A 12,564-nucleotide genomic window follows, 5' to 3' on the forward strand; every position below is an offset into this window, starting at 1 on the left:
TAGCTATAAATGCCCCAAGACTCTTCTTATTCCCTACAGCTATAATTGCCCCCATGTGTTCAATTATTTCTCCCCCTTAGCCGACTGTTGACCTTTCCTCTTCCTGGCATACGTAAGGTTAACTGGGGGCCTATCATTACCCGCCGCCCAAAGTCTAACCTTGTCCTCAAGGTTAAAATGAGGAAATTGGTTTCGAAGTAGGTCAAAAGGCTCCCAAGAATCTTCAAAATCAGGCAGGTCCTGCCAATGAATAAGCACTTCCAAACCAGTAACTCCAGGCTTAGTGGATGGATGCACACCCCGCACTGATATGTCCCTGCACAGGCCAAGCAGCAGCATCGCCCAATGCACAGATGGTGTGTCTGCTTTGTCACCTCTTGAAGCATGTCTATTTCCTCCAGCTTCGCATTTCCAACCTTCAGCCTCTCCATGATCATCCACAGCCATCCTGTCCCCTCCCTGCATGGTGTGCACTGCCCACAACTTTCATGCTTATAGAAGTAAGAGAGCCTAGCAACTACATCCACAATATCAGTTGACTTGTCCATCACAATTACAGCAGCTGTCCCCAAACCCGTTTGGACAGCCTTAAGTGCATCATAATCCATCAACACATCATCACATATGTGCTTTGGAATCAGTGGAACAGAAGAACCCCCTGGTATCACTGTAAGAAAATTATCCCATCCACCCCTAACTCCTCCACAGTGCCTCTCTATCAGCTCCTTCAATGGAATACTCATCTCCCCTTCAACTGCACAAGGCTTATTCACGTGGCCGGAGACACACAATAGCTTTGTCCCAGAATTGTTCTTCCTGCCAAAACTAGCAAACCATTCAGGACCACGCCTTAAAATGGTGGGGGAAACAGCCACAGTTTCAACATTCGTAAAAGTTGTTGGACATCCATATAGCCCTGCATTAGCTGGAAAAGGAGGCTTCAACCTTGGTTTTCCTTGTTTTCCTTCAAGGCTTTCCAACAACGCCGTCTCTTCTCCACAAATGTAGGCATCAACTCCTTAGTGGATATGAACATCAAAATCATATCCAGATCCACATGCATTTTTTCCCAAAAGTCCAGCTTGATAAGCTTCCCTCCTTGCTTTCTCAAGGTTTTTCCGCTCGTTTACATACTCTCCCCTTATGTAGATATAAGCAGCAGTGGCCCGCATACCAACCCCTGCAATTAGGCAACCCTCTAGTAGTTTATGTGGGTCATGGCGCATAATTTCTCTGTCCTTACATGTTCCTGGCTCACTCTCATCAGAATTGACAACAAGATAAGAAGGACGGCCATCAGATACTTTTGGCATGAAAGACCACTTCAGGCCAGATGGAAAACCAGCTCCACTACGGCCTCGAAGATCAGATTTCTTCATTTCATTGACAATCCAATCAGAGCCCTTAGGTACCAAGTCTTTGGTTCTATACCAGTCACCTCGCTTCAGGGCACCGTTCAGGAAAGGGTCATGCAACCCATTAACAAATGCTGCTTCAAGGACTGATTCTGGCAGGTCACGTAAGGGAGCGGAGAGCACCTCGAATTGGCAACGATATCCCTTAACAGTAGAAGACCGATGTAACGAGAAGAGCTACTCCTGTAAATTACCCTCCTGAGTCGATCGAAAACGTTCAAGGAGAAGCTCTTTGAATTCTGTCCAACCACGAAAAGGTCGCCGACCAACTTCTCGGTAATACCACGCCAATGCATCACCCTCTAAACAGGCAACTGCAGCTCGTAGACGCTCTGCCAGAAGCAATCCATTAATCTCAAAATAGCGCTCCGCACGAAAAAACAAGTCGTCTAGATTTTCCCCATCAAAAATAGGTAACTCCAACTTCCGAGGAAGTGAATCAGGAGTATGTTCCGGCACCAGTATCGAGGAAGACGTCGGAAATGCCGCACTCTTCCCTTTGTCAGCCGCACGACTCGATGCGACTAAAGGAGGAGCAATGTCAGTCATGGACAAAGGAGCTGAATAGGCCTGTTGCTGAAGTAACAGATCAAAACATCTCACCAGATCTTGAATGCCTCCTTCCAGAGATTGTACCGAGCTTTCCAGAGACGAGATCTTCGAAAGTCCAGCTGCTACCTTTTCTGGATCGAGTCGCTGAATCTCATTGCGTAAGCCATCCATCTCCACACGAAATTCAGAATGCAGAGAAGTCAAGCGTTCTTCGAAACCCTCCACCTGCGATGCCACTTCCTTAACTGTCACCATGGCCGAGGAAAGACGAGCTCTGATACCACTGTTAGGTCCCATAAACTTTACACACAATTCTCAGAAGAATTCACACAACTCGAATATCAACAAAGAAACTGGTATTCATTCAGAAGAAAAGAAGAACAGTAACAGTTGGCCGGTTCTTCGAGAGACCGCCGGCTCTCTCAATCACTCACAGTATTCTGCACTCAACCAAAGCCTGCCTCCCCCATCCCCCAAAGACCCTTCTTATATTCTTCTGACAGCATAATTGACTTCCCCCCCCCATAAATGCCCAGCTGACCTAGTTATAAATGCCCAACACTCTTCTTATTCATAACTGACATAGTTATAAATGCCCCAAGACTCTTCTTATTCCCTGCAGCTATAATTGCCCCCATGTGTTCAATTATTTCCCCCCCTTAGCCGACTGTTGGCCTTTCCTTTTCCTGGCATACATAAGGTTAACCGGGGGCCTATCAATCTGTTTGAAAGTTAGACCAAGTGAATCTTATTTGTACAAGAAGAATCTCCTTTAATCACATGTATCTAATGATACCATTAAACTTCCTCATGCTAGTTGAGATATGTTAAAAAGGATAAATCAATTCACTAGAAAATCTAATCACATTGAAATCCCCACCCAAGCACCAAGGACCATAAAAAAAAAGCACCAAGGACCATCCTATAGACCCCTTATTGCAAATAGCTGCTCCTACATCTTGTTCCTCTCTCTATAAGAGAAATCACTAAATTCTAAGGTGAAATATTTGAGGAGAGGAAACCATGGGAGAGGAGAAGAAGTTCAAGCTGGCGGGGAAATGGAGACTGGAGTTGATCACTGAAGCCAAATCTTTCCCGTTCGAGCAAGGAAGGACAAAGGGGAAGGTTCACTTGAAAATCAGAGAAGGGAGTAGGGCGACGATTCTCCTACCGGAGGAGGCGTGTGTGTGGTTGAAAGGTTTTGTAGATGGAATTGTTATTTCTTTACGGGAAGAAGGTTGGAGAAACTCGTTGACCTGTGGGAGTAAGAGGTTGAAACTGTGCTAAAGAGGAATGGAAACGGGTGGTTTATAATGGTTACCGAACTCTTTGGTAATAACAAAAGGCAAGTGTTGTGTATTCCGAAAGGCCACAAGCGGAGAGGGTGGGCTTCCTTCGCTTTTAATCTTCAGGCTTTTCTTCTGAAGGTCGAAGGGAGAGTGGAAGAAGTCCTTGGCTTGAAGGATTGTAATCCTTCTGTCCTTTGTAATCAAGTGCCCTACTTTAAGCATTACCCTGAAGTTTTGGTGTCTAGCTCGACTGTCCTCTGACGAGTAGCTTTGGAAGAAGGGAGTGGGAGCTGGGAGAAGAGGATGGTCCTAGTGGCAGATAGGGTGATAGAAGATTGGACGAAGGTTTTAGAAGTAGTTGCAGAGAGGTTGGGCTTAGATGAAGATGTAGTGTTGTTGCCTTTTGCTGAAAAGAAAGATTTATTAGATATTGGCGATAAGAAACTGAATTTCAGTACATTCCTTGTAGAGGGAAGTTTGATTCAGGTCCAGAACTGGGCTCCAGTTTGTAACGAAGTTGAATCTAGAGTCGGCAGCTTCTTGATCAAACTTCTTGGTCTTCCTTTCAACCTTTGGAACGATCAAATACTAAGGAAAATTGTCAAAGCATTGGGTGGAGTTTTGTTGGAGGTTAACTTAAGAAACTTGAGAGTTGTGGAACTTAAGGTTGCTAGGATCAAGCCGGAGTACTTGTCACGTGCCTTTGAAGTTCTCTCAGAAGATGCCTGGTACAAGGTCTGGTTAGCTTCAGAAGATGAAGCCTCGCTCTGGGGAAGACGAACAGAGGTTGAAGGAGCTAACGAGTCTGCAGGTTGGTGTACACGTGACCTTCAAGGGCTGGCGGGAAATCCTGGTGCATGTGGGCGAACTACAGAGGAAGGAGAACAGTCGCAGGGGTGCCCCAAGTCTCGAAGCTTTCCTATTAAGGCTTCTAATTCAAATTTTTTTGAAGTTGGGTTGTTTAAAGAGGGTGGCTCATCCTATGCTGACGTGGCTAAAAGGGGTAAGGTCCGGGTGAGCTCAAAGTCATTGTCTGAACCGGCTTTAAGGAAGGCTGGGCCGGATGGGTCAGTGGGTGAGCCTTCACATGGGGCGGGGCAGGCATGGGGCGATGATAGATGGCAACATTCCTCTATGCTGGGTCCGACGGACGGCGCACAAAAACACAACGTTCCTGATCACTCGAACCCGCGCTATTTGAGAGTTAGAACAGAAGAGAAGGAAGAGGCTGACCAAGGTTGGATAAGCTACGGCTCATATTCTAACTATGATGAAAGATCGGAAGCCTGTGGGAGTTTAGGCATTGCAGCGGACGAAGCTCTATCTGAAGAACAGAATAGGGATTCTTTCAGCCTGGATTGTTTGTTCATAGGGGATTCGGTGGGGGAGGGAAATGAGGAGGGGGAGGAGCTGGTGAATGATCTTAACCCAAATTTGGTTGAGCCCTTCCCTAGTTCTAGCGCTTTTGCAAGAGGCCGAAAAGGAGGTAGCTCGGGTCATCTCAAAGCTGAACAAGGGTACCTCACAGAGAGGTACATACTTGGGTACAGAAAGGGGTCTTTGTGTTGATACAGCGACAGGGATTTTCTTCCCCCAACTCAGGGAGACAGAGTGCTCTAATTTCTCAAAAAAGGAAGTGACTACCACTCCTTCGCCTACGCTCTCTCCTCACATCTCTGCCCCAGGTAAATCCCTCAACTCTGTCAATTCAGTTTTGGCTACTGATGAGCGCTCTGTGTCCCTTGTTCCAGATTCTCTTCCCAACCAAGAATCGAAAGCCCTTGGTCTGAAAGCCACAATGCGTCTACAAGGGGGGGAAGTGGGTGAGAAAACATGCAGAGAGACAAAAATATGGGAAATCATAGAGAGCCTTTTGGGTGAAGTGGAGAGGAAGGAAATCCAGAGAGGGAGCATGGAGGGGACAGAATGGGTTGTTGTTGGAGGTAATGTAAGAAGGAACGAAAAGTTTCCTAGGAGTGAGGAGAGTGCAACTTTAGAAAAAGAGGAAACTAGTGGGGAAGAGTCAGTTGCAGAGTTTGTGAAAAAGTTGGGGTGTAAGCTGAAGAACCCGAATGATCTAAAAGCCTACATGCAAAAAAAAAAAAGAGGACAGCAAGATGAAGAAGAGAAAGCTAAGTGAAGTGAAGAGATTAAAAAGAGATATTGAGGGGGACAAGAAGTTTGAAGTGAAAGGGGATAGAAGAAAAGGGTCTAAATAGATCTTGGAGGAGTTAGGGTTAAGGCTAAGAGTTTTCAATGAGAATCCTAAGTTGGAATGTGAGGGGGTTGGGCAGCATTAGGAAGAGAGCGACAATTAAAGAGGTAATTAAGAAGTTTAATCTAGATGTGGTAATGCTTCAAGAGTCCAAAAGAATGGATTTTGATTGCAGATGGGCAAGGAGTGTGTGGAGTTCTAGGGGTATAAAGTGGGTGGCTGCTCCCTCGTGGGGTTTCTCAGGAGGGATTGTGACCTTGTGGAAAGAAGATTTACTCATAGGTGTGAAGGAGCTAATTGGAGATCATTTTGTCTCCCTAAAGTTCAAACAGGTGGACGATGGGTATGAATGGGTACTAACAAATGTGTATGGCCCCAATGACTATAGGCAAAGGGAGAAATTATGGGAAGAATTGAGTGACATTAGAGGCCTCTGGGATGGACCTTGGTGTGTGGGAGGGGATTTTAATGTAGTGAGATTTACAAAGGAAACCAACAACCCCAGACAGAGAGTGACAACAAGTATGAGGAAGTTCAACCAATTTGTAGACTCTTTTGAACTTAAAGAACTTCCTTTCCTAAATAATAACTTCACTTGGTCCAACCTTCAATCAAGACCAATTTGCTCTAAGTTGGACAGATTTTTGTTCTCAACAGATTGGGAGGAACATTGGGGCAATATTACTTCTAGGGCTCTCCCAAGACTTACTTCAGACCACTAGCCTATAATGTTGGTCAAGGAGGAAATAAGAAGAGTTGGGCCTACCCCTTTCAGGTTTGAAAACATGTGGTTGACTCCGGGTTTCATTGAGAAGATCAGAGAGTGGTGGGAGCAACTAATCCGGTAGTTGATTGGGAGGGAACGAGGTTCCACAAGAAACTCCAATACTTAAAATCACAATTAAAGGAGTGGAATAAACTGGAGTTTGGAAGATTAGAAGAGAAAAAACAAGTTCTGGTGGAGCAAATCGAGGATTTGGACCTGAAGAAAGAGAGAGGTCCTTTGGAGAGGAAGAAAGGAGTTTAAAATCCCCTCTCTACCCTAGCTAACCTACCTGTCTACTATCTATCAATGTTTAAAATCCCCTCAAAGGCTTCCAGTCTTTTGGAAAAATTAATATGGAACTTTCTGTGGGAGCCTGGAGAGGAGAAGAGAGATCATAGGGTGAGTTGGGAGGTGGCCACTAGGTGTAAAAAACTAGGAGGTCTTGGGATTGGTAGTTTCAAGAAAAGGAATATGGCTCTGCTAGGGAAATGGTTGTGGAGGTTTTCATTGGAAAGGGATAAGTTGTGGACTAAGATTGTGGCTAGCATTCATGGGTTGGAAGACAATGGCTGGGATCCTGAAATCTTGGCAAGGGCCTCAGCTGCTTTTCCTTGGAAATCCATTCATAATCTACTTCCAATTTTCTCCCCTTGGATCAAGTATGGTCTAAACTCTGGTAACCGAATAAAATTCTGGGAACAACTTTGGGTCGGGGATTCTCCTCTGAAAGACCAGTTTCCTACCTTGTATGCTCTATCAGACTTAAAAAATGAACTTCGTTCTTGGTCCCTTCAACCTCCACTTCTGGCTTTGGGTGGAACCTAGGCCTGCGTAGGGCAATTAGGGATACAGACATGGATAGCTTGGTAACTTTGATAGCCTCCCTTGAGATTGTCTTCCTAAACCCTGCTAAGGAAGACACCAGATTTTGGACCCCTTCTAGCTCTGGTACCTTTTCTTGTGCTTCATTCTTTGAAACCTTAACTCAGCCTCCTATCCCCTTTGGGTTGTCCTTTCCAGTTAAGGAAATTTGGAGCAGGCCTATTCCTCCTCGGATTGGTTTTTTTTGTTGGGAAATTTTCCTAGAAAGAATCAACACTTTAGACTTACTTCAGAGAAAGAGACCCAACTATTGTCTACTTCCTAATAGATGTGCTCTTTGTAAAGCTGATGGGGAATCTGGCTACCACCTCATGGTCTCTTGTAAGGCTGCTAAAACTGTATAGGAGTGGGTTTTCTCCTACTTTGGGTGTTCTTGGTATCCTCCGGAGACTGTCCAAGGTTTGTTTTCTCCTTCTTTTTTTAGTTGGCCTAAGAAGCGAGGGAAGACTATGTGGAAGTGTATTAGGGCAGCGGTATGCTGGTCACTGTGGGAAGAAAGAAACTCGCGCATTTTTTTCCAACAAGGAAAGTACATTGGAAGAATTGTTAGATTGAATCCTTTTAAGGGCTGTCCACTAGCTAAAATATTTTGAGTTGTTTTCAGATTTCCCTGTGGATGACTTGCTAAGAAACTGGAAAGAGATTGCTTCCATTGCTAGATGCAAGAGAACTCTTTGTCCTTTTTGGTCCCCTCCCCCCTCGGGCTTTATAAAGCTGAATTTTGATGGCAGCAGTGTAAGGAATCCAGGGCCCTCTGGGATTGGAGGAGTTTTCAGGAATGAGGAAGGGATTGTTATTGCTTTATTCTCTGGCCCTATTGGAGAAGGTGACTCTCTTAGGGCTGAGATCCTTGCAGCGCTTGAAGGAATTCGAAGAGCAAAGGAATTAAGTATCAGCCGTTTGATCCTGGAAGGTGATTTGAAGGTGGTGGTTAGTTGGTTGAAGACAGAGGACAATGGTTTGTGGAACTTTACCAATGAAAAAAAAAAAAAAAACAGTTCTTATGGCTGGGTAGGGACATTGAGATTCAGTACAGCCGGGTGAAGAGGAGTGCCAACTCATTTGCGGATGGGTTGGCCAAGCAAGGAGTGAATCGGGAGTCTATATTTTGGGCTAGTTTTTAATCTTTTCTCTTTGCACTCCCTTTGTTTTCTGTTTTTGGGGAGCTAAGATATTTTATCTCCCCTCTTGTATCCATATTCCCTCTTTTCTTTTAATTTAATGAAGCTGGTGTTATTGATCAAAAAAAAATCACAAAATTCCAAGTCACCCTCAATATCCGCTTTTAGCCTCTCCACCTCAATTATTTTCTTCCTCTTTCTCTTTTTCTCCTCGATCTTTCTTGAATACGCCTTCACTTCTCCAAATCCTCTTTACTTTCAACCCTATCTTTTTTTTTGAGAAAAGTTAACCAAGATTCATTAATTAAAAAAAAAGGTACATGGGAAGATGTACAAAGGAAGGGAAGAACCCTTACAAACTACAAAGGAGGAAGCTTGTCGCTATTCTAATTTGTTGTCTAATTTGTTGTCTCCTCCCTCTTCTAGTCCCCCAAGCTCTTCATTCTCCAAATTTGCTTCAGTATCTTCCTCAATCTTTTCTTGGTCCCCCTTTTTCTCTAATTTATCAATCTTATATCATTCTTCCTCCTTACACAAATTAATTACCATATCATTTCACCTTCCTCTCCTTTCCCTTTCCTCCTATTACCTCCTCTCTTGAGTCCCCTTTTTGCCCCATTTCCTTAAATAGTAAAGGTTGGGTAGCTGACATATCTGTTACAGGCACAAGAAAGGCATTAGTATCCAAAACCGAACCAATAACCATACATGGAACAGGGGCATCTAGACATGGAGAAGCAACAAGACAACCCAAGGACTTTGGATACTTTCAATTATGTTCTATATGCAAAACTCCCCCCCTCATAGAGCTTTATTTTTTTATAAGCATTTCCCCCCTAGAGTTTTGTTGGGAAGGGACCTTACAAAGGGATCAATTCTGCCTTTAGGAGCAACATTAACTTGTGCACCCCTAACTGGACAATCCTCAGAAACTTGTTCAACATTCCAATACACCCTGCATTCATTGAGAATTTGGTGATGGTTCATTTTCATTTAGAAGCACAACATTATCATCCACAATCTCCTACCCATCATCCTCATTTGGGACTTCAAGAATTGGTTGTATCATTCTTTGTCCATTGTGCCCATTTCTGCTTCTAGAAAAAGGAGTTCAATATTAAAGATCTTAGCTTCTTGCAAATCCTCCCTCTCATTCAGGCCGATGCTGCCTATACTTGTCGTATCATCAGAGTCTGCATCACTGGTTTCAATGCCCGAGCACCATCCACCATCCTGCTAAACCTTCTTTCCCTTTTCACTCTATCTTAGGTAGCATAGATTGCACCTATCGGGAGAATCCACCTCCAGTCTTCTCGTTGGAACCCATTGCAATCAGCATCTTGCTTGTGACAATTCACTTCCACGGCCAAGCCAAGAGGAAGAACTTGAGGAAGACAAAGATAAATGGAATTTACCATCCATCAAAACCCTCCTCCTAGGCTCCTACTCATGTGCGACTTAAAGTCATCATGTGACTTGTCCTTAGTGGGCCTTACAACATTTGGCCTATTTCCACTAATTTCAATTACTACCTTTTGAAACCCTAACTCAATGGGACTATTTGTTCAATTCGGGTCATTCTTAACCTTTCCACCCTCCTTTATTTGTAGAGTAACATAACTACTTAAAATATCATGCGCTTTAGCTCAGTCCACCCAATCGACTGGACCTCAACCTTATCCTCCCGGTCTAGTCCCAATGTAATTGTTTAGCTTTTTGCCTCTCCCTCCTTTCCCACAAATCAAAGAAATTGACTCTGCTATTTCTTGCTTCCAAATGTGAAGTGGCACCCAATGACACACACATCACCCCATCTTCAATAGTGAAGTTTTTCGAATTAGAGAAATGACATCATTTAGATAGTGTTAGGCCGTTAGCACATCAACATCAGACTGCATAACCATTGTTGCATTCTCTTTGTTGTCAAGTATCTGTTAGGAACTACCATTCTTGTCTTTTTTCAAAGTGTATAGCTTCTGAGGAAGGGAAAACAATTGAGAGATAGCACCCTAATAACTATCCTATTCAATGCCCATACTTGTAGTTGAATAATATTAGGTTATACAATGTTTATTCAACCTAGCCACAAACACCTGTAATTCCCAGAAAGAAAAAGAAAAAGAAAAAAGAAAAAAAAAAACACTAAATGCCAATGAATGACTTCATCAAACTAAACTTTGATGGGAGTAATGCAGGTAACCCAGGTTCCTCTGCTATTGGAGGTGTTTTCAGAAATAGTGAAGGCAGAATTGTTGGTTTATTTTCAGGCCCAAATGGAGTAGGTGACTCCTTAAGGGCTGAGGTTATGGCTGGTATGGAGGGATTGCAAAAGGCAAAGGACATGAACTTAATAAGTTGATTATAAAAGGTGATTCAAAGCTGGTAGTGGAATGTGGATTGGATGCAAAAGGAAGGAAATGGATTCTTGATTTTTAATAATGAAAATAAGAGTTTCAAGTGGCTGACACGAAATATGGACGTGAGATTTAACTGGGTCAAAAGAAATGCTAATGATTTTGCTGATGCACTAGCAAAACAAGGGGTGGGGAGAAATCAATTGTTTTGGGCTCAATTGTAATTGTTAAGTTTCTTGAGTTAAGAAAGTTTACCTCTCCTCTTCTTGTATGTATTTATTTTTTTAAATAATTAAATCTAATGAAATGATGTAATTGATCGGAAAAGGGGAAAAAACATCAAACCAGAAAACCTTGACCGTTAATTCGTGTGAAGCTCTATACATTTTTTTCTTTTTTGATAATTGTGTGAAGCTCTATACATTGCCAAAGCTTTTATTTAATATGCAAAAGATGCACGCTTACGGGCTCAAGCAAGTATGTCCATAATGCACAACACACTCAGCATCGACATGCGAAGCTCCAACTTCATCGACGCAACAGTTGCCATAAGTGGTATCCGCCATCACAAACAACCCAACGTCTCTGTAATCTCTGTTTCCTTCGGCATCCGATTCACTAAGCGACCGAAGCTCGTCTCTCAGGGCACTCACGACCTTCGTCGAATCCTTCAGAAGCTCGTCTGGGAACTGAATACCAAACAAGAGCTGTTTATTTAAGTATGGGAGAAAGGATTATCAACCCTACACTAGCGTTTTGTGAACGAAAAACTCGAGGAATAAAAACAAGAAGAAAATGAAGGTCACCTGCAACGCAACTCTAGTGAAGTTTCTGCTGCGGATGAATTTAGCTGTACGGGAAATTTCATAATTTGATGAAAAATCCATGGCACAAAAGTTTTGCTTCTTCCTGAACAGTAGAAGAAAGAGCAGTTAGTTTATTAGCTAGATTTTCCCTCGTTACTCATCAGAAGGAGAGGTTGAAAACGTCAACATTGGAGCAAGGTTTTGAAAACCAACCCGGAAACCGATCAGGGGACTGGCTTCCGGGTCTCCGGTTCAACCGTCCGGGTCCAATGATTCAATCTGTGACATCATAAAAAATTAAAAATTAAAAAATAAAAAATAATATTTAAATAACCCTGGGTTTTAGTTTAACCGGAACCGGAGACTTGACTGATTCCTGGTTTCCAGTTTGACCGTCTGGTCCGGTCTGGTTTTGAAAACATTGCCTTGAAGGGACAAGGAGTTGGGGTAATTGAAGCCGAGCAGGATGCACCGCACCTTATCCCAACCCATAAAAAAATGCAGTCCAATCCAAACCAAAAAAATTAGAGCCAAGGTTTGGTTCAACAGTTCATCCAACATCAGATTGACATCACCTAGATTAAGGCCCGAATACCGGGCTGTCCCAGACCATCCTATTTGTACCACATATAGAGTGTTTTGGCACGAGTTTGGATCTCCTAACCACATTTACCCATGCGCTTACTATAGTTGTACATTGAGAACATCCCAGTATTTGCATGTTACCGATAGTATTCTTGAGAATAGGAAATCTGAATTCTATAATCTTGATGATAATTCAAGAAATATTAATTTGATGATTGAAGAAATACCTCTTTTTAGATATTTGACATTCAATGCCACATGACAACATATATAGATATTACATGGTATTTGAATGTATTCCAAATGACACTTGAGTGTATTTAAATGCATTATATGTTGTGTAGCGGTATATATAACATTTTATCGTGTCCAAACACCATGTGTTACTTTTTTATTTTAAAAAGTATGTTTTTGAAAAATAAAAATCATCCAAATGCATTTCACAGTAAAAGTATAATATGTGCTTTATACTTTCATATTATCAAAGTACAAAACATTGATTTTGCCCAAACAATACCTTGCTTAAGAAAAAGTCAAGAAGCCTAATAAGTTATTTCCACTTTGTATGGTGGTATAAAT

The 12,564-nt window shown here is 42.7% G+C and overlaps 1 protein-coding gene and 1 pseudogene across 2 annotated transcripts in view; both read right to left on the minus strand.

The window, feature by feature from the left end:
* The window catches only part of LOC104591761 (diphthamide synthesis DPH2 family protein), a 73,615-nt gene extending 62,057 nt beyond the window's left edge, over window positions 1-11,558 (minus strand). For both annotated transcript variants that reach the window (XM_010250772.3, XM_088901156.1), the window contains exons 1-2: window positions 11,401-11,558; window positions 11,060-11,283 (exon numbers count right to left, since the gene is read on the minus strand). In XM_010250772.3, the coding sequence (XP_010249074.1) occupies window positions 11,060-11,283; window positions 11,401-11,481 (305 nt within the window). In that variant the 5' untranslated portion in view covers window positions 11,482-11,558. The remainder of the gene's footprint in view (window positions 1-11,059; window positions 11,284-11,400) is intronic.
* Window positions 19-2,222, minus strand: LOC148801098 (NADH dehydrogenase [ubiquinone] flavoprotein 1, mitochondrial pseudogene; annotated as a pseudogene).
* Window positions 11,559-12,564: the final 1,006 nt, after the last annotated feature.

The sequence above is a fragment of the Nelumbo nucifera genome, chromosome 3, assembly GCF_055504915.1.
Source record: "Nelumbo nucifera cultivar China Antique chromosome 3, China Antique-T2T, whole genome shotgun sequence".
NCBI lineage: Eukaryota > Viridiplantae > Streptophyta > Magnoliopsida > Proteales > Nelumbonaceae > Nelumbo > Nelumbo nucifera.